General features: G+C 40.1%; 1 protein-coding gene across 6 annotated transcripts in view; it reads right to left on the bottom strand.

Moving 5' to 3' along the window:
• USP9X (ubiquitin specific peptidase 9 X-linked) overlaps positions 1-17,538 on the bottom strand; it is a 153,585-nt gene that overhangs the window by 111,268 nt on the left and 24,779 nt on the right. For 4 of the 6 annotated variants that reach the window (XM_074392152.1, XM_074392155.1, XM_074392156.1 and 1 more), the window contains exons 2-3: positions 6,823-6,886; positions 4,300-4,553 (exon numbers count right to left, since the gene is read on the bottom strand). In XM_074392152.1, coding sequence (XP_074248253.1) covers positions 4,300-4,395 — 96 coding nt within the window. In that variant the 5' untranslated portion in view covers positions 4,396-4,553; positions 6,823-6,886. Of the gene's footprint in view, positions 1-4,299; positions 4,554-4,831; positions 5,613-6,822; positions 6,887-17,538 lie in introns of those variants that run through there. The other 2 variants (XM_074392153.1, XM_074392154.1) reach the window with 2 other exon arrangements.

Here is a 17,538-nt window from a genome sequence, read left to right as displayed (position 1 = left end):
AAAAAAAAAGAGTTGCATAAGTTAAGCACTTATATGAAGACACGAGTTTACCAGCATTAAATGTTTCATTTACAAAGTTTATATATGAACTCATATGGTCAATTAGTAACTAAATGGTGAACCTCTACTTAAAGAACACTGTGCAGGTGCCCACAGACCTGGTCTCAAGGCAAAGGAAACTACAGCACAGAAGTCAAGTGTTACAAGTCCAACAAAAATGCCTGATGTGAAGTATGTAACTGTGAAAGCTGGCTTTATTATTTTTTTTAACTCCCTTCCCCCAATGTAGTTTATACATGATCATAGAAAATATAAAGACAAAAATAAAATTTAAAACACCTATAACTCCACACCTATAAACACCAATGACATTTAATTATTTCCTTGTAATCTTTATTAGTAAATAAAAACTGTCCATATATGTTCAATAATATTGGAATTATACTTGCTTAAGTCTGCGTCCCTTTTCTATTCAATAAATCTAGGTATTCAATTTTTTTAATCATTAAGAATCTTAAAAAAAATTAATGCCCAGATAATATTGCATGAATTAAACAAAATTAAGAGGACATTTAGTATTTCGTAATTGTTACTGCTAACAAACATAAACATAGCTGTAATGAATGTTCTTATATAGAAACCTTTGTGTTTAACTTTTCCTTAGGACAGTATTCTGGATATATAATTACTAGAACTGTATAAACAATTTCTTTGAAGGCCACTGACATATACTGCTGCCAAATTTCATTCCAGAAAATTTGCACCCTCCCAGCAACCATATCCAAGAGCGTTCATCTTACGGTGCCTCTGCCAAGGCTGTTTCATTTACTGAGTTTTACTATAAACTAAAGCCTAAAATTCTCTAAGAGAATTTTTTTTTAAAGACATGCTTTAAAAAATTAAGTGAAAAATCTGATTTTAGAAATTCCCTTTATGCCAGTACATAAAAAGCATATCCAAAAAGTCAGCCCTAATTTGAATAGGGATTAACACTTTGGTTGCTGCTTCTTGGTACAACCATGTCAGATCTTTTTTTTTTTTTTTTTTTTGAGATGGAGTTTCGCCCTTGTTACCCAGGCTGGAGTGCAATGGCGCGATCTCGGCTCACCGCAACCTCCGCCTCCTGGGCTCAGGCAATTCTCCTGCCTCAGCCTCCTGAGTAGCTGGGATTACAGGCACGTGCCACCATGCCCAGCTAATTTTTTTTTGCACTTTTAGTAGAGACGGGGTTTCACTATGTTGACCAGGATGGTCTCGATCTCTCGACCTCGTGATCCACCCGCCTCGGCCTCCCAAAGTGCTGGGATTACAGGCTTGAGCCACCGCGCCCGGCCATGTCAGATCTTATAAAATAAAATCCTAACAAAAAAAGCAGAGAAAAACAAAATGTAAGAGTGAAGGATAATGCAATAGTCATTTTCAAAAATGTCAAGTTTTTAGAAGAAAAGGAACACAATGTAGACACAGATTAGGTTGAATATCACAAATCCAAGAGCTCTAAACATCATTAAGTACACCTTAAAATAAGAGTAGGGCTAAAGAAAAGGTTTGATTTTTGTCTAAAGCCATGCAAGTTAGAAACATTGCAAGAGGTTAGAATTTCATGGACAATGCTGGTATGAAATAAAAAAGAAAGAGAAAGATACTGGACCTCTACCTACTAGCTTCTAGTTTAAAATCAGAAATGTTTGGCATCTAACACAAACCTTTGACTATACTTCTGAAAACCTGAATACTGGCAAACAAATTTATAACACAGGAAAGACTTAACTCTGTTCAAGACCTGTGACCATACACTTTTAATATTTTATGTCTTGCAAATGGGAACTACAGAGGAAAAGGAATAAAGCTGACACATTTATTTGGGGAAGAAAAAACCCCCGACTTGTTCACTCTCTAAAACAGCAGGGGAAGAGGAAAAAGGAGAGACAGACAGAAGCTCTTTTCTATACTACTTCTGAAAGAGCATCAAATCTGTAATAGCTGGACAAGATCTTATCCCCAAATAGCATAAATACTTCAAAATAACAATTTTGCCTAAAAACTTACCCGACGGACTCTACACAAACATGTAATAATTGGAAGCACCATGTTTGTGATCATTTACACACATCTCAACTAACTTACCTCTAAGCACAGTTTGAGCTGCACATCACAAGTTTTAATGTTTTGTCGGTTTAATACTTCCCAATATAAAACTATATATATTAGAAAAGACAACTGAAATAAATTGTCTAAATTTCTATTTCAAGAAATGAGAAAAAGAACAGCAAACCAAATCCAAGGGAAGTAAAACAAACAAAGAGACGGTAAAAGAGTGAATGTGTGAGTGTTAAGTGTTGGCGGGCAGGAGATTGGGGAAGGGAGTAAAGCCAAGAGTTGGTTTTTTAGAAAGCTTAATGAAATTGGTAGTGGTATCAGAAATAAGGAAGCATTACCATAGGCCCCAAGACACAAAAAAGATAAAAAGGATTATCATTAACAACTTTACCTCAAATTTGAAGATCTACATCAAATGGACATAGCACACTGCTTAGGTGGAAAAAAAGAAAAAAACCCAAATGGACAAATTCCTTGAAAAACACAATTTACCAAAAAACACTAAAAATTAAAAAATTCCTCCATTTAAAAAAAAACAAATCAGCCAGGCATGGTGGCTCATGCCTATAATCCCAGCACTGTGGGAGGCCGAGGCAGGCGGATCAAGAGGTCAGGAGTTCAAGACCAGCCTGACCAACATGGTGAAACCCCATCTCTACTAAAAATACAAAAATTAGTCATGTGTGATGGCACATGCCTGTAATTCCTGCTACTGGGGAGGCTGAGGCAGAAGAATCGCTTGAACCCAGGAGGCAGAGGTTGCAGTGAGCTAAGATCACACCCGTGCACTCCAGCCTGGGTGATACAGTGAGACTCCATCTCTAAAAAAAAAAAAGAATCTGCAGTAACTTTTACGCCAATCTTCCAGTTAACGAAGAAATAATAAACTGTGCATAAATTCATCCAGAGAACAGAAAAGGAATATTATATCCTATGAGTTCTGAGGCCAGCATAAAAACCTTAATACCAAAATCTATGTTTAGCATTACTTCAATTGATCCTCTTAACAATCCATGAAGTAGTTACACTATTACCCTACTTGTACAGATAAACAAACTAAGGCTTAGAGGTTATATAATTTACCTACAGTCATAATGCAAGTATGGTACAAAGCTGAAATTTGAATACTAGGCAACATGACTTGGGTCCATGCTCTTTTAATAATTTTATCATAAATTGACAATTTATAATTGTATGTATTTATGGGTAGAAACTGTTGTCATGATTTATGATGGGTTATGGTTTATGATTAGCCATGCTAATCACAGGCTACAGTGAATGATTTAATGCTTTCTCCCTTAGAATTTACACAGGCCTTTAATAGTTAATTTTAATGACAGTATAAGCTACCAGGAAAAGATGGTGTATACTCAAGATTACCATCTACACCATTTGAGCTTTCTTGTTACTATGCAAGACCTATGTTCACTTTTCTTAAACAAAACTTAAAAAAACAGTTTTGGTTTGTTTTATGTTTTTTGTTTTTTTTTTTTTCCCAGACATAGTCTCGCTCTGTTGCCCAGGCTGGAGTGCAGTGGTGTGATCTTGGCTCACTGCAACCTCTGCCTCCCTGGCTCAAGCGATTCTCCTGTTTCAGCCTCCCAAGTAGCTGAGATGACAGGCGACCATGCATGGCTAATTTTGGATTTTTAGTAGAGATGGGGTTTCACCATGTTGGCCAGGCTGGTCTCAAACTTCTAACCTTGTGATCCGCCCACCTTGGCCTCCCAAAGTACTGGGATTACAGGTATGAGCCACTGCGTCTGGCCTAAAGTAACAGTTTTATAGTTGCTTCACAAATTATTTAGAACATGTTCCATCATTTAGTACCTCAACAGTAGACCCACCAATGTAGCTTTTTTTTTTTTTTTTTTTAAAAAAGAGATGGAGTCTTGCTCTGTCACCCAGGCTGGAGTGCAGTGGCATCATCTCAGCTCACTGCAACCTCTGCCTCCCGGGTTCAAGCAATTCTCTTGCCTCAGCCTCCCAAGTAGCTGGGATTACAGGTGCACGCCACCACGCCCAGCTAATTTCTGTACTTTTAGTAGAGATGGGGTTTTCACCCTGTTGGCCAGGCTGGTCTCAAACTCCTGACCTCAAGTGATCAGTCTGCCTAAACCCCCAAAGTGCTGGGATTACAGCTGTGAACCACTGAGCCCAGTCCCACTGTAGCTTTAACTAGTATCTTCAACATCCTACCTGATTCTGTTGGAGGGGGGGCTGAGACTGTCCATCAGGAGCCTGGCCCTGGTTGTCATTCCCTCCGACCGGAGAGCCACGAGTCGTGGCTGTCATACTCGACACAGGGCAGATCTTTGCAATTTTGTCTGCTTATGTAGTTGTCTTGAGAAAAGAAATTATAGTCCACTTATAGAAGATGAAGTACCAGCATTTGTCAGTCTTAAAAAGGTCCAATTCAAGAATAAACCATCTTGCAGAGACCATTGCATAACCTACAATAGAAGGGGGAAAAAGTAATTGGTTTTAGATATAAAAAACATGAATTACGGAACTGTTTAAATTCAGCATCACCAGTGCATCTAATCAGGAAAAACGGGCTATATAAATCAGAAGAGAAAGTAAAAAGCTGAAGTTTCATTAACACTAAAGTTAAAACTGAAAATGGTACACCGGCCATTATACCAAGAAAACAAACAAATATAGCCTTAATATGTAATATTACAGTTTTCTCCTGGAACTGACTCTAAAGATAATATATCAAAGTACTTACTGTCATTTTGATTAAATAAGGAATGGCAAAAAACTATTTGTCTTCAATTTGCTGATGCATTCATTATACTGTAAGAATAATAAGAACAGGCGATATGAGGGTGGGGTCCCTGGCGAGGGCTCCACCCTCAAGCTTGGACCTGCAGCCCTAAATGAGAACAGGCATTCCTGTTTCCATGCCCAAGTGTTGCCTTTTGGCCTTCCACACACACCCCTATCTTGTGCCCGTATAAACCCCAAGCCCCAGGCTCCAAGAGCAGCAGAGTGGCAGAGCATCACAGCAGAGAAGAAAAGAGAGGAAGTGTCTAAAGGTGGAGAGGAGTTCAGACTGGGGGCCGTCGGAGATAGGCTAGAGATCAGCCGTGGGATAGCTGAACTCCAGGGGAAGATCATCTTCCCACTCCATCCCCTCTCCAGCTCTCTATCCCACTGAGCACCACCTCCATCACTCAATAAAATCCCCATATTAACCATCCTTCAAGTCCCTGTGATGTGATTCTTCCCGGATATGGGACAAGAATTCGGGATGCTCTGCATGGGGGAACCCAAAAAGGCTATCACACTGACTCTTCTCTGTTTAACACTTAAGCTGGGCAGGGCTGAAAGAGCAGTATAACACCCTAGACACTGCTATGGGGCCAGAGCCCAAAAGCACTCACCCTGGCTCCTGCACCTGCTCACCTGTGTGCTCCCCTTCCCACAAGAGGAATAAACGAGCCATGCCCCTGTCACATGTACCGGGAGGGTGCTCAGGGAACTCTCCTGTTTCAAGAACATGTGGACTAGGACAAAGTATAACATGATTCATTAAAACATTTCAAGGAAGGCTGCACAACTAACATTTATAACTGATACTAGGACATTATCTAATGGTTTTTTAAGCAAGCTTCCAAGTCAGGCGTCCCCAGACTTTTTACACAGGGGGCCAGTTCACTGTCCCTCAGACCGTTGGAGGGCCGCCACATACTGTGCTCCTCTCACTGACCACCAATGAAAGAGGTGCCCCTTCCTGAAGTGCGGCAGGGGGCCCGATAAATGGCTTCAGGCTGCATGCGGCCCGGGCCGTAGTTTGGGGACGCCTGTTCCAAGTGCTTTTAACATAAACTTTAACACTCTGGACAGAAACATCAGGGGTGCAGGCATACAGAGTAAAGACCACGTAAAGATGCAGCAGAAAGGTGGCCATCTGCAAGCCACAGAGAAGAAACTAACCCTACCAACACAAAACCCTGAAAACCCCAAAAATCTCTTTGGCAAATTTTTCTTTAAGAGGGTTCAAACTACATAATACTCCAATACAACTGAATTTGTCAGATGATCTCAGCTCTCTACTTTGGCAAGGTTTTGGCTCCAGCCACTCCTAGAACCGTAACAGGGCTACAAGGCCACAACTGTTTAAGAACAGGAACTCCTCTTTGCAACCTGACCAGCAAACGAGTGTAAGAGAATGCTACCAAATCCTCAAATCTATATTCATTAGATCAGTAGCCCTCTTCAGCTACACAATAAAATCACCTGAAGTGATTTTATTTAAAACACTGATGCCCAGGTTCCTCTCCAGACGGAATAAATTATAGTATACTAGGAGTCAGGCCTAGGCATCAGTAATTTGCAAAAAATCTCCCCCAGTGAATGACTCTAACATGCCACCAGATAAATTTAACTGATTGGTTCTAACTCACTGGCTCTCACAGATTGAAAGAGACTTCCCACAAACATTGCAAAGTTTCATTTCTAAGTTTTCTAATCATAACCTGGCTTAAGACATTCAAGAGCCAATTTTCACCATTGCATATAAAACATACCTGGGGCTGGTTTGCTTCTGTAATATTAATACCCAAGTATTTTTCACCAGACACTTAGGTTAGCAAGCCACTGCAGGAAGTTTCCAAATGCTTTGACACTTCATTCTCATACCCAGTCTCTGCAGCACAGAAACTGAGTATTATCTCCATTTTACAGAGTCAAAAATAAGAGACAGCGGGGACTTACCCAAGTTATGCAGAGCAGACTCTAATTCAGATCTGACTCTAAGACTTCTTCCTCTTCAAGTTCTCTATCATTGTCAAAAAAAAAAAAAAGCTGAAGTATACTTCAACCCCCGCTGCGCCCCCCTCACATACACACAAATTACAGCTAGATTAATGAGGAAAATGTAAACAAGTATAGAAACTGCTAGAGGTATATATGTTTAAAACCAGGTGCAGTGGCTCATGCCTGTAATTTCAGCAGTCTGGAAGGCCAAGGCAGGTGGATCACTAGAGGTCAGGAGTTCAAAACTAGCCTGGCCAACATGGTGAAACCTCATCTCTATTAAAAACACGAAAGAAAAATTAGCCAGGCATGGTGGCTCACCCATGTAGTCCCAGCTACTGAGGAGGCTGAGTCAGGAGAATCACTTGAACCCAGAAGGTGGAGGTAGCAGTGAGCTGAGATGGGGCCACTGAACTCCAGCCTGGGCAGCACAGCAAGACCCTGTCTCAAAAAAAAAAACAAACCTTGACTAAAACATGCACAAAAACTTATTTTTAAGATATGTCCTTCTCTAGGCAAAATTCAGAGGCCTCAGAGAGAAATCAGATTTTTCTCTGAAAAATTAAAGGGCAAACAGAAGAAACTATCTGTAACTATATATGTCCAACAAATTGCAAAATAAAGACACCTCAGTAGAAAAACAGGCAAAGGATATGAAGATAGACATCTCAGAAAAAGAAGTGACTAATAAATACATGAAATAAGACGTAATTTTAAAATAGAGCTTTTCACGTTAGGCACTGTCGTAGCACTGTGATCCTTACAAATGCATACATAAGGAATTATTATCATCCCTCTCTACCGATAAGGAAAGGGAGGCACAGAGAGCAAAAGTAAATTACCTGTATCAGTAAGTACTAAGTGGCAAAATGGGATTCCAACCCAGGGAGTCCACAGCTCCCAAGTGCTACACTAGCCAGCCTCTCAACCTCATTAGTAATTGTGAACATGCAAACTAGAAAACCAAGATTTGTTCCACTGATCAAACTGGCAAAGCAAAACAAAGAAAGTTTTAAGACTGATAATATCAAGTACTGGTGAGTCTAAGACATAGAAGCTCTTGAAATACATAAAGTGAGGGCAAAAAAAACCAAAAACAATGAAAAGGACTGATTTAAGCAGTCCCTCTTTGGCTTTTGTTATCCATTTTATACACCCTAAATTACAAAGAGTGTTACGTGAAGCAGACAGTTTTAAAAACCTTGTTAGCCACTTTGGGTCTACCGACAAATTATTTTGTTGGCACTCAAAATATCAGCTAACCAATTCAACTTTATTTTTGTATACTTCAAATCTGATCCAGTTTCTTGTTGTCCCTCAGCCTGGAGTCATGATCCCATTGTATACCCTCTCCAAGGGATGAAGCTCCAATCATCATCAGCCCCAATCAACCTCCTCCCAGCTTGTGCTTGAATCTTCCCTACTGAAAAAATCACCAGTTTCTGCCTTTCCCTTTTCCCACAAGTCAAAAGACTGTCTCCATCTCCCCTTTTCTTTCTTTTTAAATAAATGTGATGGAGACAGTAGGTAAGTTGTAAATTATGGGGTTTTGTTTTGTTTTGAGACCCAGGCTGGTCACCAGATCCTGGGCTCAAGCAGTTTTCCCACCTGGCCTCCCAAAGTGCTGGGATTACACCACCATGCCCCACCCATCTCACCTTTCATTTTGTCCATTCTCTCTCATCACCTGGCTCCATCCAAAGCTATTAAAACTAAGCTGCTTTAAGCCAGAAGGTCTTAATTGAGGTGTAGGGATGGGCTTGAAGATTAATACTCCTAAAAATTACAAAGCTTTTGAGTATGTGAGATGAAGGTCCACAGATCAATGTTCTACTAATTGACAAATCAAGTAACTGCTTCTCAATATTCATCATGTTTGTCCTCTTCTCAGCACATTAGGACGCAAGATAAAGAGCAAGAAATAGGCATGGAGGAATTAAAATAATTTCTCAATTCAAACATAACTCATTCAAACTCCCATTTCTGCCACTTACAATCTGCCTACCTTAAAAGACATTAACAACTTCTCCCTTTCTTTTTCCAGGTATTTAAAATTGAGATGCTATTGCACACACGTGCGCGAGCGTGCTCGCACACACACACACACACACACACACACACACACACAAAGCCATGAGAATTACTTTAGTAAAAGGAGTCTCACAAGTACAGTAATTCTCAAAAAATAAAACAAATTGTCTTTTCCCTTTCTATAATGTACTGTGCAGAGTTCCTAAATATTTGAGGAATGAATCTGAAAATATTACTTTCAGATATAATTTGGAAAGGTTTGAGTGGAAAAAAACTTATCACAGATAAACTAAGTTATCCAAGAATAACACCACTACTTTTTTAAAATAAATCCTATTCAAGTGGTGGAAACAGCTGGGAATCACACAGCTTCACTTGATTTCAAGTGGCAGTCTCACAACTCCAGAAGAGCCTGTTCTCTGTGTCACAGAGATGTAGGCTTAACTAGCAGGGCTAGAACAAGCTCTATCAAGTCAAAGCACATCCTATACACAACTGAGCAACTTAGTAATTATTCAAATCGTTCAATATTTGACACAGTAACATCACTTCCTATAAGAATGCTCAAATACAGGCCGGGCGCGGTGGCTCAAGCCTGTAATCCCAGCACTTTGGGAGGCCGAGGCGGGTGGATCACGAGGTCGAAAGATCGAGACCATCCTGGTCAACATGGTGAAACCCCGTCTCTACTAAAAATACAAAAAATTAGCTGGGCATGGTGGCACGTGCCTGTAATCCCAGCTACTCAGGAGGCTGAGGCAGGAGAATTGCCTGAACCCAGGAGGCGGAGGTTGCAGTGAGCCGAGATCGTGCCATTGCACTCCAGCCTGGGTAAGAAGAGCGAAACTCCGTCTCAAAAAAAAAAAAAAAAAAGAATGCTCAAATACAACAAATCACAATGTGAAAATTTATCACGACATTTTTAAGCTTTATTTCATTAAAAACAGAATTACATGAACAGAATGTATCTTGAATTTTCTGCAATGAGAAATACAACCAAAATGGTGATTTAATTGCCTCTAGGACATGCAGCACTTTTTCATATTCAAACAGCATCCTAACATCTTTCATAATGGGAAAGCATTACCTTTACCTAAAGGTAAGACTGTATTAAATAATCTAGCACTCCATAAACAGCAAACCATTTACTTCAAACTTTGCAGAACTGAACTTCTCCAGCAGCTTTCACAGAGGGCCTTAATACCAGAGAAATCCCTCTCAGGACAAAGAATTGTCCTTCCTTACTCAGTCATTATCCCAACTCTGCTCAAATTTGCCCTATGTTCCAGAATCGTTCTCCTTTTATACAGCACACTGAAATCCTCTGATTCTATATATGATTCTAGTGATACTTAAAAGATTTTCTTCTCTAAGTTTTTAAACAAAATAAAGATGTTTAAATAAAAATTCAAAGCTTAGTCATTCAAAAAATGTGTACTGAGCATCTACAATGTGCCACATATTGTTCTAATCATAGGAGAATACGTGGAAGTACACAGTGCTTCAAATATCTCCGCTTCTGTGGAACATTACAGACTGACGACAGAGACAATAAACAAGCAACAGTAACTCCAAACCCCTACCAGATTATTTCCTTTACTGGACATCAAAGTGAGTTGAATTTCTTAGAAAACGATTTGATAGATTATCCTTAATCTCATACATGTGAAGTATCTTGACTTGTGAATTTGGCCTATTCCGGTTTTATGTACCAAAAATCGAAGGAAATTACTTTTCTTCCTTTCAAATTTCTACGTTTAACTGACACCTATAACCCTCGTTTTTCCATTCTTAAAATACTTGACTCACCAGAGACAAGACACCTAACTGTACAACACAAGCTATACTTAGCCTTCACCAGTAGAAGGCACTAGACCTCATTACTTTTCATTTTTTAAAGTACAACTGTTTAAGGCAAGCTGTGAATTATTTTGCAATTAAGATGCTAGCATATACAGGAAACAAAGCAGAAGTTAAATTACAGCTGACCCTTGACAGTGGCGACAATTTCCTCATGCAGTCGAAAATCCATGAATAACTTTTTTTTGAGAAGGAGTTTCGCTCGTTACCCAGGCTGGAGTACAATGGCGCGATCTCGGCTCACCGCAACCTCTGCCTCCTGGGTTCAAGCAATTCTGCCTCAGCCTCCCAAGTAGCTGGGACTACATGCGTGCGCCACCATGCCCAGCTAATTTTTGTATTTTTAGTAGAGACAGGGTTTCGCCATGTTGACCAGGATGGTCTCGATCTCTTGACCTCGTGATCCACCCTTCTTGGCCTCCCAAAGTGCTGGGATTATAGGCATGAGCCACAGCGCCCGGCCAACATTTTTTTTAAGATGAAGTCTGGCTCTATTGCCCAGGTTAGAGTACAGTGGCGCGATCTCGGCTCACTGCAACCTCCACCTCCTGGTTTCAAGAAATTCTCCCACCTCAGACTCCTGAGTAGCTGTAACTACAGGCGTGCACCACCATACCAGGCTAATTTTTGTATTTTTAGTAGAGACAGGGTTTCACTATGTTGGCCAGGCTGGTCTTGAACTCCTGACCTCAGGTGATCCACCCGCCTTGGCTTACAGGCATGAGCCACTGAGCCTGGCCCATGAATAACTTTTGACTCCTCAGAAACTTCAGTACTATCAGCATACTGATGACAAGAAGCCTTACTGATCATAAACAAGCGATTAACACATTTTGTTACATGTATTATAATACTGTATTAGAAAAAAAAGGTTAAAAAAAATCAGGAGGGGCCAGGCAGGCCATGGTGACTCACATCTGCAAACCCCGCAACTTTGGGAGACTGAGGCAGGCAGGTCACCTGAAGTCTGGAGTTTGAGACCAGGCTGGCCAACATGGCAAAACCCCATCTCTACTAAGAAATACAAAAAAAAATTAGGCAGGTGTGGTGGTGTGCACCTGTAATCCCAACTACTCGAGAGGATGAGGCAGGAGAATCGCTTGAACCCTGGATGTGGAGGTTGTAGTGAGCTGAGATCTCACCACTGTCCTCCAACCTGGGTGACAGAGCAGTACTCTGTCTCAAAAAAAGAGAAAAAGAAAAAAAAATCAGAGAAAATATAGTTATAGTACTGTACTGTATTTATCAATACAGTAAGTTTACGTCATCTGAAATGGTGGGCAACCACAGCTGGAGACCTCAGACCTCAAAATACGGTACCTATCAAGCAATTCAACTTTTTCTTATAACGTCATGAATTTTCTCTGCTTCTTGGGAGCCCATTCGCCAGCACCACTAGTGGAACTTCATACAAATCCCATAATGTTATTCAAGGTTTATGGGTATTGCACTAAACATGAAAAATACATGAGAATGTGAGATATTTTTTACTATGATAGACCATTACTAGATAGACGAACTGCTCATGCAGAGATTAGCGTCATATGTTTTTATGGGATACTCACAAGCAGCTCAGGGCAGTAGCAAAAGGAGGTGGTTATGAAATTACAGTAGTACAGAATGTACTACAGTTAATTTTATGCAGTTATGATTTAATACTCCATCTTTACATTTGTTCACATTTCTCTCAACTGCACATGGCACCACATGTGGTCTTTAAATTTTATAATAGATTTATGTATATTTTATGGTAGTAAATAGACTAGTCTCTGCATATATTTTATGCATTCATGACATACCTTTAATTTTTTCAGTATTTTCAAGCGATGCAGTTCAACCTCACGTTTTTTTCAAATTGTCACAAATCTCCAAAATATTTTCCAATATACTTATTGAAAAAAAATCTGAAGAGTAAGTGAATCACACAGTTTGAACCCATGTTGTTCAACTATATACTGATTTACAATTATAATGGGAACATATAAATCAACTGTTTCATGTTTATTACAATCCAGTAAGCAGCATCTCTTCAGTTTTCTTTCAAAATATCCACCATTTTAGAATATGAAAATACTTACTTTTAAGCCAAGTTTAGATCTTTTTGAATTTTTAAATGGAAGATTCTGTTGCTATGACAGATTCACTATGTTTTTAAAGACAAAATTTTAATGCATTGTTGTCTAGAAGAAAGAAGTATCCTATACAGTAGTAGTTTTTGTACCACAGCATGAGAAAGGACACTAAAATAAGGTTATCACAGGCTTGACACACTTCTATGGACACAGAGAAATTGCTGAAACACAAAAGCTGTATAATGCAGAACACAAAATAAAAATAGCAAATATTAATAGTTATGTGCTGGACTTCAAGAGGATTTTTTGGTCCCTCAATAGAAAGCACATGAAATGCGAGTGAAAATAATTATTAAGGGGATAATCTTGACCTTGATTTTTAAATAATCTCATTTGCAAACATTACTATTTAACTACTTTATAACTACAGTGGCACACATCTCACAATCGATTATATTCAGACACTATGGTCCATAACCACCCTGTAGGCAAGGTAAAACAGGTCTCAGTATTTATGCTAAGGGTTTTTTTTTTTTCTTTTGTGGACTTGTTGATTCCATTCCATTCAAATGTTCTCTGTGGCTACTTTCCAGTTCTATCTTAGTTTGTATGTTATTCTAGAAAAGCTTTAAGTACTTATTTGTATATCAGGCACAACAGTAGGTGCTTTATTTGTATAATCTCATTTAATCATAATACAGCCATCAGTCCAATTTAACAAATAGAAGCTGAGAGATTAAGTAAACTGAGCTTGTGCACGATCACAATAATTTCTGTTAAGACTCTAAAACCCTTGGCTTTTCCACTATACCATGAAGGTTCTCAATAGAACCTTCTGATGTCCTCCTTAAATTCAAATGGGGAGAAGAGGAAACAAGAGGCGGTAAGGAAAAGGGACTGAGCTTTCTCTTGAAAGCACAGTGACTGTCAGGCCTGCATCTATTCCTATAATTTTGTTTTATTCTTTTGGCATTAAAAATCATCACTATGAGTATTACTGAAATGCAAAACATGCCATGGCACTGCTTAAAAATCTTCGAAGACCAGGATGAAAATCAAAATATTTCTTTAATGGTCTACAAGGCCCTCAAACACCCAATTCCAGCCTCGTCTTACCACTAACCCCATCCAATGCTCGTTAAAACACCAGTTCAATTTATTTTCTTAGGCCGGGCACGGTGGCTCAAGCTTGTAATCCCAGCACTTTGGGAGGCCGAGGCGGGTGGATCACGAGGTCGAGAGATCGAGACCATCCTGGTCAACATGGTGAAACCCCGTCTCTACTAAAAATACAAAAAATTAGCTGGGCATGGTGGCTCATGCCTGTAATTCCAGCTACTCAGGAGGCTGAGGCAGGAGAATTGCCTGAACCCAGGAGGCGGAGGTTGCGGTGAGCCGAGATCGCGCCATTGCACTCCAGCCTGGGTAACAAGAGTGAAACTCCGTCTCAAAAAAAAAAAAAAAAAAAAACAATTTATTTTCTTGTAGTTCCTTCACAAGGTGCTTCCCCATGCCACCTCTGGGAGCCTCTGAACAAAGCAGTCTGCTTAGTTTTACCCATACTAATTCACCAGCTCCCAACTCTTCTGGCTCAGGATTCATCAAGTACTCATATCCTAGGCTCTTTGGAGGCAGCTACACTATTTCCTTACAGCACCTTTGTGACAGTTTATCTTCCTATTAAAACATAAAAGCTCCTTAAGGGCAGAAGCTATACAAGCTTTGCTCACCACTGAATCCCAAGGATTCATTGGTAAACAATAGGTATTTGTCTTAGCCCCTTCAGAATACTGTAACAAAAACACCAAAGAGTGAGTGGCTCAAGTAAAACTTAACTTCAACAGTTTTGGAGGCTAGGGAATCTAAGATCTAGGTGCCAAGCATATTTAGCATCTGGTGAACAGACAGCAATCTTCTTCTTGTATCTTCACAAGGCAGAAAGAGTGAGGGAACTTCCTGGAGTCTCTTTTATTAATACAAGGGCACTAATCCCATTTGTGACGGTTCCACTCTTATGACCCAATCACCTCCCAAAGGCCCCACCTCCTAATACCATCACATGGGGGTTAGGTTTCAACATATGAATTTGGGGGAAGGGGTTAGAGACAAATAGTCTGTAGCAGTGCTCAAAACTAAAATGGGGGTATGGGGAAATGCAGTAAAAACAAAGTCAAATCTGTCCCTTCCCATCTCCTCCATTCCTCTTTTATAATGTGTCCAATGTTATATTTTCTACTCCCACTCAAACCACTCTAGCCTAGACTCCTTTTTAACAGCATCCTGGCTAGTGTCCACACTACCATGCCAATCTGTTTGGTATATTAATGCTAAATTAATCTCAACACTTTCAGTCTCCAAAATCTTTAATGGCTTCTCCTATCCATCTGGTACATATTCAAGGTCATTCATAATTAGCCTTTAACTTTTTTTTTTCAACTCTGTCTCTCATTCCCCAACTTCAATACTATTGCAGCCTGGTTGACATACCTCAAATTTTAAATAACATTTTCTTCATTAATAGTGACAATAATAGCTAACATTTAATTATTTATTTTGTCTCGGGCACTATTCTAAGCAAGTTACTTAACCTTGAGAACAACCCTATTATCAGCTCACTTTCATGAGTAGAAAAACTGGGAGAGAGAATATAGACTACTGTCAAAGTGGCAGAAGCCAGGATTCAAACTCAGGTTGTACAAGTGCCAGTGTCTTACAGTTTTAACTAGCACACCATACATTAATAATGTCAGAAAAAAGGGGGGGAAAAACTACCATTAATCTCACCATAACCCCACTCCCAAGACAAACTGTATAGTTTCTGATGTAGAAACACGTTTTACAAAATTGGATTTTTTACTTAATTCACGATTTCCCTATGTTAAGTATTCTTTGTCACTGTTATAGTACATACCAAGGAACTTCCTAAGACACAATTAGCTGTATTCCTCAGATATATGCTTTTTTGTTTTTGAGACGGAGTTTCACTCTTGTCCAGGCTGGCGTGCAATGGCGCCATCTCGGCTCATTGCAACCTCCGCCTCCTGGGTTCAAGTGATTCTCCTACCTCAGCCTCCTGAGTAGCTTTTTTAGTAGAGATGGGGTTTCTCCATGTTGGTCACACTGGTCTCAAACTCCCAACCTCAGGTCTGCCCACCCTGGCCTCCCAAAGTGCTGGGATTACAGGCATGAGTGAGTGTGCCTGGCCTCAGATATATGGAATAATAAAAAAAAGTTACAAAAATTGGCTGGGTGTGGTAGTGTACACCTATAGCCCCAGCTACTCTGGAGGCTGAGGCAGGAGGATTACTGGATCCCACGAGTTTGAGGCCAGCCTGGGCAACAAAGTAAGACCCCTTCTCTGCAGGGGTGTTTGAGAATGATTCTCAAACAGGCAGGAATAGCTGAGAAGTCTGGGGCTCTCTCCCTCTGACAGAGAGGGAGAGTTAAACGGGGAGAGTTCATGTTAAGGAGTTTGAAATATAGTAAGTTGCTGGGCGCAGTGGCTCAAGCCTGTAATCCCAGCACTTTGGGAGGCCGAGGCGGGTGGATCACGAGGTCAAGAGATCGAGACCATCCTGGTCAACATGGTGAAACCCCGTCTCTACTAAAAATACAAAAAATTCGCTGGGCATGGTGGCGTGTGCCTGTAATCCCAGCTACTCAGGAGGCTGAGGCAGGAGAATTGCCTGAACCCAGGAGGCGGAGGTTGCGGTGAGCCGAGATGGCGCCATTGCACTCCAGCCTGGGTAACAAGAGCAAAACTCCGTCTCAAAAAAAAAAAAAAAAAGAAATACAGTAAGTTGTTTTTAATAGTTGAGCCTACAGCTATAAACCTAAACATCCCTAAGTTATTTTAAAAGTGACCTTTGCTCAAAGGTAAAAGCTTTTCTATTCCTAGCTCCACAGCACTGCCACTATCATTTGCACAGACCTTACCATTCTCATCACACGTTATGACAAATTATACACAAAACCAGTCAAGATAACTATATTAAGCATAGGTTTCCTGCCCTCCCCACCCCCAGAGTGTGATGCTAGTTCTAGACAGCTTTAAATCCAAGCAGTAATTCAGGTTAATGCAAATAAAATGTCCAATTAATCTTTGTTAAATTCAAATGTTACTTGAGCTAAATGCTCGTATTTTATTTCCAACACTATTCACACCCACCTACACACGTACACCCTTACAGACTCCTGATTTTTGTCACCAAATTACTGTGTACATCCGTGGCTACTTCCTATGGATAACTTCCTACAAATCATTGCAACAGAACTGCATCCTGAATTCATAATTATTTGTGGCAGCAGCAATTTATTCATTTAGAAATGCTAATTGGCCAAACACTTATTCAAACCTCCTCCATACTGAGCGTCTGTCAAGTTGTATGCACCCGATAGGGTACTGAATTTTACATACATATAAACTTCATCTTTTCCAAAGCATTCTCAAACACGAATTTTTAAGTGGCTGTACGTAATTTGAGTAATTTTAAATTAAAAATAACTTTTGGGGCCAGACATGGTGGGCTCACGCCTGTCATCCAAGCACTTTGGAGGCCAAGGCGGGCCGATCACCTGAGGTCAGGGGTTCAAGACCAGCTTGACTAACATGGTGAAACCCCATCTTAAAAAAAAAAAAAAAGTAACTTTTGGAGTGGTGCCATGAGAGGCTCTGCAAATGCTCTCCCCAGTGAAACAATCATAACTGGTG

The sequence above is a fragment of the Saimiri boliviensis genome, chromosome X (genome assembly GCF_048565385.1).
Source record: "Saimiri boliviensis isolate mSaiBol1 chromosome X, mSaiBol1.pri, whole genome shotgun sequence".
NCBI classification, from domain to species: Eukaryota; Metazoa; Chordata; class Mammalia; order Primates; family Cebidae; genus Saimiri; species Saimiri boliviensis.
This window is presented reverse-complemented; position numbering and strand designations above follow the sequence as displayed.